The following is a 13822-nucleotide window of genomic DNA, read 5'->3' as shown; positions in this document are numbered from 1 at the left end:
GACTAGCAGGAGTATGTTTGGAGGAGGACAGCTGGGATAGTTTACAACTATCACTTGAAGGAGACATCTATCCTGGAGAGCAACGGAATGGGAGCATCATGACAGCCTTCAGTATATGAGGGATTGTCACGTGGAGGATTCTAAGCCTGTCAGCCTCACAGGAGAGTGGATAGAGGTACAAAAAAGCAGATTTAGGTGCATCTAATAGTAATAGGTGTTTAGAAACAGAGGGAGCCGTCTTGGGCAGTATTAAGTTCCTCATCACTGAAGGTGTTCAAAAAGAGATTATTTGGTTATTCACTGAATAAATGATACCAGGATCCTCTGTATCCCTAGTGCATTATATGGTAGAAGACCATATAATGGTCAGTATGACCAATCCGTATGAAAAGAACCTTGAAAAGAGATCCAAGGAGTTCTCAGCAAATAAACAGAAGTATGTAACAAAAGATGATTTAAGACTACCCTGATTTCAAGTAGGACATTTTGTCTAATTTACTGACTGAAATATAACATCAACAGAGAATATGAGGCTGAACAGGTTATGGGACCAACTTTACAAGGCTTTTTGTGTTTGTATATATGTTTAAAAGACAATCTGTAAAGATGATGTTTGAAAGGTGATAGATAAGAAAATCCAAGATTAGCAAAAAAAAAACAAACAAAAAAAACCTAAAGACATCAAAAGAAGGTGAAGGTATATTCAGATCTCAGATTTGAATAAGAAGTTGGTCATGAAAACCTGGGCGAAAATTATTTCAGGCAAAGGGAATGTGCAAACAGATAAAAGGTGTGAAACAAGGGTACAGTCTGCAGGGAGCTTATAATACAAAAGACAAAATAGGCAATTACAGTGTAAAATGATAAGTCTGAAACAGTGATAAATATAAGATGTTAACAATACAATGATAATAAAAGGTATAAGTTGTGCTAGTATTTTCTGTTGTTTGTTTTGATTTGAGTCAGTCATTGTTTTACTGATAATTTACTTTATAAAATAAAAAATAGGCATTTAAGGTCCCCAGATATAACCTAAATGAAAAGAAATGTAGGTGTCCAAGTTAACAAGTTTGGAGAGCAGGTGTAATTTGGTTTGGTTCATTTAAAACAGGTCACATACAGAACAATATTTCGAATTTAGAAGATAACAGTATTGAAATATCCCCTTACCTTATCTTAAAGTTGAACATTTTGTCCAAAGGGAATTTTAATGGGACAAAAAGAGGGTTTCTCTTGTGTGTGGAGAGAGATTGCCTGACACTCTATTTCAACTATTAAATTCTTAGTGATGACTATGATATGGGAAAGGAAAATGAATCAAAGAGAACCTATTATTTCTAGCAATCAATTTACCGGAACAACTCTGTGATCTTTTCCCAAAAGTAGTGACGGGCTAATAGCATCTAAGGGAAAGAAGCTCTGCCAAAGATGATGCCATTGGTTTTACTGTGCTTGATAAAGAGAAAGGGTAATCACAATAGAAATGTTCATAAATTGGTAATGATGCTAGAACAGTCTCCACACCAGTGGCAGCTGCAGCCTCCATGCTCTCCTCAGTCACCTCCACATAGAACTTGTGCAGGATTTTAGACACCATGATGCCTGAGAAGTCGGTGTCCTACTGACTGAAGGTGTCCACCATCTCCATGGCTCCCAGCATGGCCTTGAGGTCCTAGCTCTCTTCCATTTTGATCTGAGGTAAGTACAAATCCACATCACTCTTGTTCATGTTCCATGAGCTTGCCCAGGCTCTTAATTTCTCAGTGGTGAGTTTATCCTCAAGCTCTGGCAGACCATTTACCTCATTTGGCAGCAGCAAAGTCATGCTGGGATCAGCAAAGTCATGCTTGCTTTGTACTGTATTTCCGGGATCTTGGCTTGCACATCCTTCAGGAAGGTGAAGTGAAGGGTCTGGCTTTGCTTCGTCATCTGCCTGGATTTGCTCACATCCCTGTTCAGCCAGGAGCCTCCTTCTTCAGTGTTTTCTTTATCGAGGTCCTGGTCCCACCACCCTTTGTAATAGACTGTGTCCACCGGAGCCAGGGTGGCAGAGCTGCTGCGAGAGCCCTTGGGAAATGGATCCTTGCTTTTTTGTTGTTCGTTTGGCTTTCCACCCAGGAATTAATCTTTTTGCTTTCTTCTACAGCATTTACAAAACCAGCATATTCCACACTGACTAGGTAAAATTTCTTAACATTATTCAAGTACTCTTAAAGAAACTGACACATCATTTCTCCTTGGAGTCTGGTGATGTTCAGTTCAATATGTACCAGTGGGTTCTTTAACTCAGAAGCTTTCAAAATCGGGGATGCACATTTCCTGACTTTTCAGCATGATCTCTCGTAGCTCTTAATTTTGTGTTCATTACAGTAAAGGACCTTAGTTTTGAATGTGGTGTTTTCTCAGGCTTCTACACAGAGCAGGCCTAAGGCTGATGAGATACTGACGGGAAAAGAAAATATTGTCCTCTTTTGACTTTTTGAACTTATGAAACAGATCAAATGCAAACTGGGTATTTGCTTCACTGAGTCACGTGCTAGTATTTTCAAACTAAAGACCTATTATGCTTTTAATTTTTTGATCTATATTTTCTTCACCTCAAGCTTTTCTTTTCCACAAATTACTGAACTGCAGAATTTTTGCCTATAAATATTTTTAAATAAAATATACCTTTTAAACTTAAAAACAATACATATTCACTAAGTGAATATTCACTGGCTTCACAGTACACGTAAACTTTTTCATAGTGCTTTCTTCAGCAGTTATGAAGAAAAATAAGTTATCCACAAACACCATTTTCTTTTTTAGTGTCTGCTAAATATGGCACATATCATGACAACATTTATAATTACAGTTCACTGCACTACCTTCTATAAGAAAGAGGCACAGCCAAGAGTAGAGAACTGTTATCAATGATACTATGATAAACATGATTTACTGTATTCAGTAAGACGCTGAAGAATTTTAAACTTTGTAGTAGCCTGTCTCCAAAGATTGACCATCTATTAGTTTCCCAGAGCAGCTGTCACAAATGACCACAAACTTGGTGGCTTAAAGCAACAGAAATTTATTCACTCACAGTTCTGAAGGTCAGAAGTCAGAAATCAAGGTGTTGGCAGGGTTGGTTCCATTGAAGGCTCTGAGGGAGACCATTCCATACCTCTCTCCTCCTTTCTGGTAGTTTGCAGTAATCCTTGGCATCCCTTAGCTTGGGGCTGCATCCCTCCAATGTCCGCCTCTGTCTTCACATCTCCTTTCCCCGCTGTTTGTCAAATCTCTTTCTCCTGTCTAGGATGATGTCATCACAAGATTCTTAACTTTATTACATATGCAAAGACTAACTATTTTCAAATGGTTAACATTTAGAGGTACTGGGGGCTAGGACTTGGACCTATCTTTTCCAGGGGACACAATTCACCCCACTACAGTCCCCAATGAAACACACCTCCTGGTATTCATGCCTTCGTATAGTGCCCTCTTTTGTATCTAGGTGGGTCCTGTGACTCATTGGTCACCAATCTAGTGCCAGAGAAGTGACGCTGTGTGACTCCCAAAGATAGATCAGGAGAAGTCTTGCAGTCTTCATCTTGGTCTTTTGGAACCTCCACTTTGGGGCAGCCAGCCACAACTTATAATGTCTTACTACCCTGCTTGTTGTATCATATGGAATGTTCCTGAGAAAATGTGGAGAGTAAGCAGCGTCCAGCTGAGCCTAAGCTTCCAGACTTCCTATCCTGAGCACCAGGTGAGTAAAATTTTTTGCAATTTCAACCACCCTAACCTCCAGTTAAATAGCACCAAAAGACCCCACTTGATGTTACTTGGGGCTTCTATTGGTTACTCAGCCAAGGACTGTCCAAGTTCTTAACCCACAAAAATATATGAGATCTAATAAAATGGTGGTGTTGCTTTAAGCCACTAAATTTTGTGTTGATTTGTTAATAGCAAGAGGTAAACAGAAAAACTTACATTGAATTTCTATTTTTCTATTGAAAATAAATAAATCACATATTAAAATAAGGGGACCAATAATAGTTATATAAATTTAATTGTAAGGAACCAATTTATAATTAAAGCATCAAGAATCCTGTTAGATAAGGAACTAAATTATTCCTCCTCCAGTGCTTACAAATCCATATATGCACTTTACATTTAACTCATGTCTTTAGTTTTTAAGTCTTCACATGTGTTATTAGGTGGGTTACTGAGCAAGCATAGTCTATTATAGATTGCTTTACATGCATTTATCCACTCATTCGTTCAACTCAACATTTATTGAGACCCTTCTATAAGTCAAGCACAGTGAATAATGTTGGAGACCCAAAGATGAATAATACATAGCCCTTGGCATTGGAGGGCCAATGCCCTCCAATGACAATAGTGGGCTGGTTTATATCAGAGATTTGCATCTGAAAGATTCTCCAAAGCAGGATCTACAAATCTTTCTTTAAGAAATAAGTCAGCTTTCCCTCCAGTGATGAAACATCAGATCTTTGAATACTTGGATCCTTCTCATTGGACTGGGCTCAGCGTACATGCCTTCTCAAAGAGGCCTTCTTTGACAACTGTATCCGAAGTTCCCCTTCTCTGATTTCATCCCTTTTAATCCCATCGTATCCCTTTGTTGTTTTTATTACACTTCTTATTTTATGAAATTAGCTGGTTTGTTTATTTTTTGCCTCATCCCACTATAATGTAACCTCCACGAATTTAGAGGCCTTATTTTTGTTCACTACATGTTCCTAGCACAAAGAACACTGCCTGGCACATAGTTAAAATGTTAACTTAAAAAATGTTGTTGAATGAACAATGTATCAAAATCACTGTAGTATGTGTTGAAACCTTTCATGGTGCCCTCTCTATAAGAAACCTTGAGAATGTCTCTGTATTTAATTTAATTCTGGTCTCTGTATTAGCACAGTTGTGCTTTCCTCAACACATAGTAAATCTTTTTCCTCTTGGCTTTGATTCCAATTTTTTAGCTCATCCCAAGAAGGTGAATAGGGTTTCATGCCATCTATTTAGTGTTCTAGCTTCTCTCTTGATGTCACCTTCCTTTTACATTCTTGTTGTCTGCTTTCCACAATTAAAATGATTTGTTTTACCACGTTTCTAAGTGAGGAATTGAAGGATTTACTCCTCAGAACAAGATAAGGCAATATAAGTAAATAAGTATTAAACTTGGTAAGATCCCGGGTGACTGTTTTCCATTTTGCAAGTCTCTCATAGACCTGTTTTCCTGATATCCCTCAAACTAGCTGGTCAAAGAGCAGGCCCACATTTCTGCATTTGCCCAAAAGTGGGATGAATAAAACCAATTCTAGTTTGGTAGTGAGTCACTAATAGGCAAAAACGTAAAGTTTTGTTCTTAAGCCCTTTCTAAGCACTTGTGGGCAGTGCTTTCCACAAGGACAGCTTTTAGGCTCCTGGCCCAAAGCTCTTGCCTCATTCCCTTTGCTCAGCAAAACTCAAACAATAAAAAGAAACATTCAATATCTAACTTATCCTTTGTTCTAAGATAAGAATTAACACATAGTTGCAAGAATACCTAAATTTTGTAAGATAAAAGATGCAAATTTAGGGACTTCCCTGGTGGTCCAGTGGCTAAGACTCCGTGCTCCCAATGCAGGGAGTCCCGGTTTGATCCCTGGTCAGGGAACTAGATCCCACATGCCACAGCTAAGACCCAGTGCAGCCAAATAAATTAAAAGAAAAAAAAAAAGATGCAAATTTATTTTATTTATTTTTAAAAATTTATTTATTTTTATTTTTGGCTGTGTTGGGTCTTCGTTGCTGCACACGGGCTTTCTTGAGCTGCGGCGAGCAGGGTCTACTCTTCATTGTGGTGCACGGGCTTCTCACTGTGGTTGCTTGTCTTGTTGCAGAGCTCGGGCTCTAGGCGTGCGGGCTTCAGTAGTTGTGGCTCGCGTGCTCTAGAGCGCAGGCTCAGTAGTTGTGGTGCACAGGCTTAATTGCTCCGCGGCATGTGGGATCCTCCCGGACCAGGGTTTGATCCTGTGTCCCCTGCATTGGCAGGCGGGTTCTTAACTATTGCGCCACCAGAGAAGTTCCGCAAATTTATTTTCATTGTTTCATAATTCTTAACTATATTTTTCAAAGTCAATTTTGTTTTGTTTTGTTTTTTAATTAATTAATTTATTTATTTTTGGCTGTGTTGGGTCTTCGTTGCTGTGCGTGGGCTTTCTCTAGTTGCGGTGTGCGGGCTTCTCATTGTCGTGGCTTGTCTTGTTACAGAGCTTGGGCTCTAGGCGCGTGGGCTTCAGTAGTTGTGGCACATAGGCTCAGTAGTTGTGGCTCACAGGCTCTAGAGCGTAGGCTCAGTAGTTTTGGTGCACAGGCTTAGTTGCTCCACGGCATGTGGGATCTTCCTGGACCAAGGCTTGAACCCATGTCCCCTGCATTGGCAGGCGGGTTCTTAACTACTGCGCCACCAGGGAAGTCCTGCAAATTATTTTCATTGTTTCATAATTCTTAATTATATTTTTCAAAGTCAATTAAAAAAAATTAATTTATTAATTAATTTAATTTTGGCTGTGTTGGGTCTTCGTTGCTGCACCCAGCCTTTCTCTAGTTGCAGTGAGCGGGGGCTACTCTTCGTTGCAGTGCGTGGGCTTCTCACTGTCATGGCTTCTCTTGTAGCGGAGCGTGGGCTCTAGGTGCGCAGGCTTCAGTAGTTGTGGCACGTGGGCTGAGTAGTTGTGCCTCGCGGGCTCTAGAGCGCAGGCTCAGTAGTTCTGCTGCATGGGCTTAGTTGCTCTGGGGCACGTGGGATCTTCCAGGGCCAGGGCTCTAACCCGTGTCCCTTGCATTGGCAGGCGGATTCTTAACCACTGTGCCACCAGGGAAGTCCTCAAAGTCAGTTTTGTATCACTCCCCATTGCCCCAGCAATCAATGACTTTTTGTCCTTTTCCCTGTACCAATTATGATAGGGTAGGAAGGACCCCTAGTATGTGCCGGGCATTGTGGGGAATCCAAGGATGTCTAAGATAAGGTTTCAGCAAACAAGAATGTGGAGAGCTAGCAGAGTGTGCAGAAGGGAAATCAATTTCAACAAAGAGGTAGAAAGGCATCGTGTGGTATACGTAGGATCACCTGGGGGACTTGATAAAATGAGATTATGGATCCCAGCCTTACAGATTCTAATAGGAAGGTAGGGGTAAGGGGACTGGTCCTGTTCTGATGCAGGTACCTTACCTACTCTGGAGGATGGCCATACATAAGACGGAGCCATCTCTGATAGTGGGTTAGGACTGGCACGGATAACGCCTCTATAGCTGTATTAAGCACTCAAGGCTCATATTTAATTTAAGCAACACTCACTCCCTAGTGATAATAGAGATGTCTTTGGGAACTTGAGATATTTTTGTAATCAGTCCTTGGTCCCTTGAGATCTAATACCAGCCCCTGGAGTATGCTTGCAGAACACTCGCCAGCACACACGTCACAAGGTTTAACAGGAGGGCAGACGACCCTCTAAAAGGCACGCTTGCACAGCCCAGGCAAACAGAGCCAAGAAAAACTGGGGCAATAGCTTTTAGCATTGCCTTTTATAAATAAACCCTTTATTATTCAAGTATGAAAATCACTTTTGAAAATACATTCTTCTTTTGAAAGAACTGAGGAAACATGAGAAAAACCTCCCCCATCCCTAGTGTTACCATGGCTCTTGGTCTACATGCTTCCAGGACTTTTTTTGTGTTTACATACAATGCCCCCCAACAGTATGATCTCGGGTGGCCTCGGCCTGCAGTGGCTTGAAGCAGGGTTTCAGTTCCCGGCCAGAGACTGACGCTGGGTCACAGAGCGCCAAATCCTAGCAATTAGACCTGTGGTCAGTGACAAAACCCTGGCCGTTCGGCTTAGCAGAAAAGAATTCCGACAAAGACAAAAAGTAGTGAAACAAGTAAAGTGCTTATTAGGAGGAAGAGTACAGTACATGTGGATAGACACATGGGAGGACTCTGAGAGAGAGAGTCGTGCCCTTGGCATAGTTTAAATCACTAATAAGGGGCATTTCTTCCGGGTTCCCTTTGGCCAATCATTTTGATTCTCCTGGTTCTGAGTCCATGTTTGGTTTATCTCACGGTCCTCCCATGTGCACACGCATCTCTCAGCCAAGATGGATTCCAGCGAAGAGGCCTATGGGTAGCCTGGCATCACTCCCCTTTTGACCTCCAAGGAGCTCTCTAGTCGGGAAGGTCTCCTCCAGTAATAGGTGGTCTCTTATCTTTTACCTGCGCAGGGCCCAGCCTCCTCTCTTGACTGCCCTGCTATCGGTATTTCGGAGTTTCTGTCCACAGGGAACGAACTACAATTGCTCACCCTGGGGCCGGGGCGCCCATCTACCTCCTGCCTCAAGTATACCACCCGTTTGTAGGTTTTGTTTTGGGCTTCCGGTGAACGCCCATCACACTGCAGAAACCGTATTACCACTTACTTTTCTCGCTTTACGAACTGTCGAAAAATGTCGTACGTTTCAGCGTCTCTCCCCCTTCAGCGGCTTGAAACTCCACGTTGGCCCTCGTGACCCTAGATGCCCGGGGCAGAGTGGAAGGTCCCCGGAGCAGCCGCCAGACGGCTGCGGCGGGCGGTAATGACGCACTGTGCTGTGCGCCAAGACGCTGGCTGCGGCGCGGGGGAGGGGCGAAGGCTTCCGCAGCGTCAGCCGTGTGCACACGTTGCACCTTCTCGCCTTGGGCGAGTCGGGGGTGCTTTCGGGTGGCAGGGCAGGCGCACTGGCAGGTAGACCGGCGGAGCAGTGCAGATGGCGACGCTGTGTCTGACTGTGAATTCGGGAGACCCTCCGCTGGGTAAGGGCCAGGGGCCGCCAACTTGTGTGGGTTGCATCAGCCCGGGAGGGTGCGGGGCGGGGAAAGTCGCCGCGCCCAGGCTTGGCGCAGTGATGGTCACGGTCTGGGAGGTTAGGCCTGCCTCTCACCTCCGAAGTGTACACGGGGTCGGTTCCGCGTCCCTCGCCATCTGTCCCTGGCAGGTGGGTCTGCTCCCGAAGACGTTTTTCTGGGGCGTGGAGGGGGGCCCGGTGTGAGCCGGGGCAGGGCTACCCGAGGCTCAGCTTCGGACCGTCTCTCCCAGAGGGATGGCTCCCAGCTTACTCTCCTCTCCCTTTTAGAAAGAATGTCTCCTGGAGACCGAGCAACCGGACGTAGAAACAACATTTTTAAAACTTGAAATCTCATTACTTCGCTCCCCCTCTTTTAGCATTTTCCCCTAAATCCACTTATCTTTACCTCCCTTCCTTCGTCCTCAGAAAAGATCTTCAGAAACCCCCTTGACTTAACTTTTCTTTGCGTTTCATTGGGTTCAAAGGGAACGAGGAAGATGGTCGTAGAAGCATTTAAAATTTTAACCGAGGTTACATTTATATTAATTAAAGGTGGAAGGGTGATTGCTGGAACACCCAAGTACACTGCGGACTGACGGGGTTGGTTTACTACACATCCGATGGAGGTAGTAAACGTCAGAGAAAAGGTCGGACTTGTCATCTTCCTGATACATCTTAAATTCGATTTGGAATTGCATTTACAACGTGGCCAAGGTTACTGTGGATAGATAGTTAGACTTTCTGTTGTTTTCTTCTATTGCTTTCAGACATTACACAAAATAATCAGTTTATTGAGCTCATATTAGTTAATGCATTTCTTAGCATATGCATGCAAGTACTTTTCTAATGTTTGAGAGGCCTAGACTTTTAGATACGGTTGCCCACATAGGGCTGATGATTACTCAGTACCTTCTTATTACAGGGTGTTTTGAGTCTGTTGGAACAAAAAACACAATTTAATAGCCATTTAAAATACTTTAAAAAATGATAATGTTTTAACATATTGGTTCCAGTAATTATGGGCTAACGTCACACAAATCAATGAGCTCTGAAAGAACTGAGTTTGATTCCGCAGTTGGAAAGCACTAGACAGCGTGACCTCATGGTTAAGGGCAACGACACTTGGTTGGTGGAGACCTGGTCCATCCTGACTGCCACTTACTAGTTGTGGAACCTTGGCAAGTTCCTTGTTTGGCATCTCCCACTGTTTCCTTGTTTGAGAAACATGGAATAATATCTCCCACATACAGTTGCTTGCCAGAATCAAATGAGACTGCAGGTCAAGTTCCTGACACACTGTAGATACTCAATAAATAGCTGTAGTTTTTACTGATGTAATTTAGAAAATCACCCTGAATATGATAGATTTGTTTCCTTAGTGAATTATAATACTGAGAATCACATCTGCCAGTATTCTGGAAGAGGGTCTTAAAGAAATTTGTTGTCATTATGAACTATAGACCAATTATAGAATATATGTTTCTATTTGCTTCTCTTCCTCTTTTTGTTTTTGATTTAATTGTTCCCAATTGTTTAATTCAAATACATTCTATTTTAAAATAATATAATTAGATGAAACATTCAGAAAAACAGATTGCATTGTGAGAATTTCCCTTATTTTATATGCATTCACCATTTTTTTTAATCTTAAAATAAGTTCACACTTAAAAAGGTATAAGAATAGAACACAGAACATTTTTTCTCCAGTGCTTTTGGAGAGCATACTGCAGTTAAAGATGCTTCAGCACCCCCAGAATACTCCAATATACATCTCTCTTAGGTAAGAAAACTCTATATGACCTCACAGGACCACTAAAATCAGGAAATACACATTGATAAAATTCATCCATCTCCGCAGTGCAAGGATCAAAATCTAGGATGATACCTTGCACCTACTCATCACGTCCTCCCAGTTTCTTTCAATCTGGGATGGTTTTTTTTTTTAGTCTTTCATAGGTTTAACCTCTCTGGAGATTACAGGCCACTTACTTAATGTCCCCTGATCAGGTGTTTCATGGTCGCTCATGACTAGATTCAGGCTACAGATCTTTGGCAGAAATAGCACAGAAACAATTCGTTGTTCTTCATTGCAGCCCAATAATTGGTCCGTGAATTCTTCTCATTACTGATGATCTAACCTTGAGTACTTAAGGTGGTGTCTGACAGCTTTGCCCACTGCAGAGTTTTCCGTTATGCAGTTAATGGGCATTTTGTGGGGAGATGCTCTGGGACCATGTAAACATTTCACTCCCCATCAAACCTTTACCCCCTGGTTTCAGCATCCGTTGGTGCTTCCTGCCCAACTTGATTATGATTAAGATGATGCCGGATGGTGACCTTCCATTCTGCTGTTCTTTCCACATGTATCAGTTGGCATTTTTTTGTGAGAAGGTCTTTTTCTCCTTTAAAAAAATTCATAGCAAAATATACTTAATAGGTTATACTCCGAATTATTTTTCATTTTCTGTTTTTAAAGTTAAAATTTTTTTATTTTAAAAATTAGTTTTATTGAGTTGTAACTTGCATGTAATAAAGTTGACCAGTTTTAAGTTGTAAATTGATTGACAGATGTGTACAGTGTGTAACCACCAAAATAATGAAATAAAATATTTCCCTCACTTCAGAAAGTTCCCTCATGCCGCTTTGCAGTCAGTCCCCTTCCCCCACCTCTGGCCCTTGATAGGCACTGGTCTGCTTTCCTGTCACTATTTTTTTGCTTTTCCTAGAACTCCATGTACATTGCATCATATCAAACTATTCTTTTGTACATAGGATAGTTCTTTGGGGTTCATCTGTCTTGTTGCCTGTAATAGGAATTCAGTTTCAAAATTTGCTGTATAGGATTCTTTGGTGTCGGTACTCTAAAACGTAGATTATTTACTTTAGTGGTTAAATTGGCCGTTTGCCAGTGGGAGCCCCTCCAAGCTGACATCTGTGTCCTTTTGGCATATCTCTTATCGTTGAGTACTTCTTGCTTTTCTAGCACGATGAAATTTTTCAGGTTTATCTTGTACCTTCCCTGCTGCAGCCGTGTCTCCAGTGGAGCATGGTATTTAGAAACCAGTGTCTGGTTACTAGTTGTCCATTTTAGATAAACTGAGGACAAAGGATTAATGAATATTTAGTAAACTTTATGATGTGTTGAGAGGCACATATCACTGTTTCAGAATATGAGTTCTGGACTGCCGTAGACCTGCGTTCAAATCCTGACTGGCACATATTAATCAAGGACTTTGGGCTGGTTATTTAACCCCTCCAAGCCTCAGTTTTCTCTTCTATAAAACAGAGATAAAGATGCCCACCTCTTAAGGTTACTACAAAGAGGAAAAATGATAATGAATGTAAGGCATTTAGCACAGTCCCTACCACATAGTAATCACTCTGATACTGTCAACAATAGGTTTGATACAAGGAACTATTCCAGTTTCATCTTTTCTCCTGATAGAGGGAGAGATTAATTTCCGTGTCCCTAACTGGACACAGAGCATATTCAAAGGCAGTTGGGTGATGCCAGGGAATGGTTTCTGGTTCGTTACTTCCCCGAGACCGGAAGGCCATACTTTGCGTCTGCAGACTCTAGGGAAAAATGTTTACTCCTTGCAGGTCTTAATACTGGTTTGTGGACTCATCCTCATGGCTTTATGGTTCAGCTTTTAAATACCACATTGTTTATAAAGAGAGATCTTTTCATCTCATTTTTAGGAGCTTTGTTGGCAGTAGAACATGTGAAAGACAACGTCAGCATTTCTATTGAAGAAAGGAAGGAGAATATTCTTCATGTATCTGAGTAAGTGCTTTTCTGTTTTGGTTTTCAGTACTGAACAGCATTTTAAAAATATTTAGGATTAAATGTTGTATGCTTGTTTTACTTGCTAACTGGTAAAAAGAAATACACTTTCTTCCTCATTCTAAAAGAACTATATCCAGAGACATATCTGTCAGCACACTATCTGATCACATATCTAATCTGTCAGAAGGAAACTAGAGATGTACAGAAAGATTTATATATATGGGTCTATTGTAATATATTCTGGTGGAAAATTGGAAGTTTTTAAAATCAGTAATAGGAAGTAAATTGGGTAAGTCCACAGCATGGAATATTAGGCATCTGTGAAAAAAAGGCTTATGAAGAATTTTTCATGATGGATATGTTCACAATCTAATGTTAGTAAAAAAGCAAGACATAAATGTAAAATTACATATCTACAAAGAAAAAACTGAGAAGTATACAGCACTTTTAATATTATTTCTTTCTGATTTTTGGAATTGTGGGGTTGTTTTTTTCTTTTTGCTTCTCTGTGTTTTCAAAATTTTCTGTAATGAGCATATGCTGTATGTTCTTGGTTAAGATGACATATTTGCATCCCAGGATATATAGGGAAGATTGCGTGCCCTCAGACTTCTCTCTTTCTTTTGGAACCCACTGAAAAGAATTTAAAAGAACTGGGAAGGGAAACATTCTCTTGTTTAACGAAACTAAGGAATAAACACAGCCTGGTTTCAGATCCTTTTAAGAATATTTTGCCCGATCGTGGAACTTGGATCCCGTTGAAAGAGGGTTTCAAGGGTATTCTCAAGCAGGATGCAGATTCTGAAATGGTTTAAACGGTCTATAATAAACTGACAGAAAGACTTGTATTGGGGAAGGGCAACGTACGCAAAACACTGACTCGCACACAGGCACCCTGCACTCCCCGTGTCCTCCTTCCGCCCGTTGCAGTTGCATCCGAATTTTGACTGCGTCACCATGTAGTGTCTGCACTGGGAGGGTCCTGTAAGGTGTATTCACCGTTGAGCCACACACTGCGATATTGCTCTTCATGTACAATTTTTACTTGTCCGTGGAATTACTGTTGTTTGCTTTTTCTCTTCTGAAGCCTTTCTGATTCCTGTCTTTTCTGTGTGACTTCAGGAAGTTTGTGGACATCTTCCCTTAGGATTCAGTACTGAGAAATTTC

At 41.4% G+C, this 13822-nt stretch overlaps 1 protein-coding gene and 1 pseudogene across 2 annotated transcripts in view; one reads left to right on the top strand and one right to left on the bottom strand.

The window, feature by feature from the left end:
• Nucleotides 1-1403: 1403 nt before the first annotated feature.
• Nucleotides 1404-3221, bottom strand: LOC131743237 (serpin B4 pseudogene; annotated as a pseudogene).
• A 5250-nt stretch (nucleotides 3222-8471) lies between these two features.
• The window catches only part of EPRS1 (glutamyl-prolyl-tRNA synthetase 1), a 69119-nt gene continuing 63768 nt past the window's right edge, over nucleotides 8472-13822 (top strand). Inside the window, exons 1-2 of one of the 2 annotated variants that reach the window (XM_059039685.2) lie at nucleotides 8472-8832; nucleotides 12567-12651. In XM_059039685.2, the coding sequence (XP_058895668.1) occupies nucleotides 8787-8832; nucleotides 12567-12651 (131 nt within the window). In that variant the 5' untranslated portion in view covers nucleotides 8472-8786. The remainder of the gene's footprint in view (nucleotides 8833-12566; nucleotides 12652-13822) is intronic. The other variant, XM_067027800.1, reaches the window with a different exon arrangement.

This window comes from Kogia breviceps, chromosome 1 (assembly GCF_026419965.1).
Source record: "Kogia breviceps isolate mKogBre1 chromosome 1, mKogBre1 haplotype 1, whole genome shotgun sequence".
Classification (NCBI taxonomy): Eukaryota; Metazoa; Chordata; class Mammalia; order Artiodactyla; family Physeteridae; genus Kogia; species Kogia breviceps.
The sequence above is the reverse complement of the archived record's forward strand: the minus strand, read 5'-3'. Positions and strand labels throughout refer to the sequence as shown.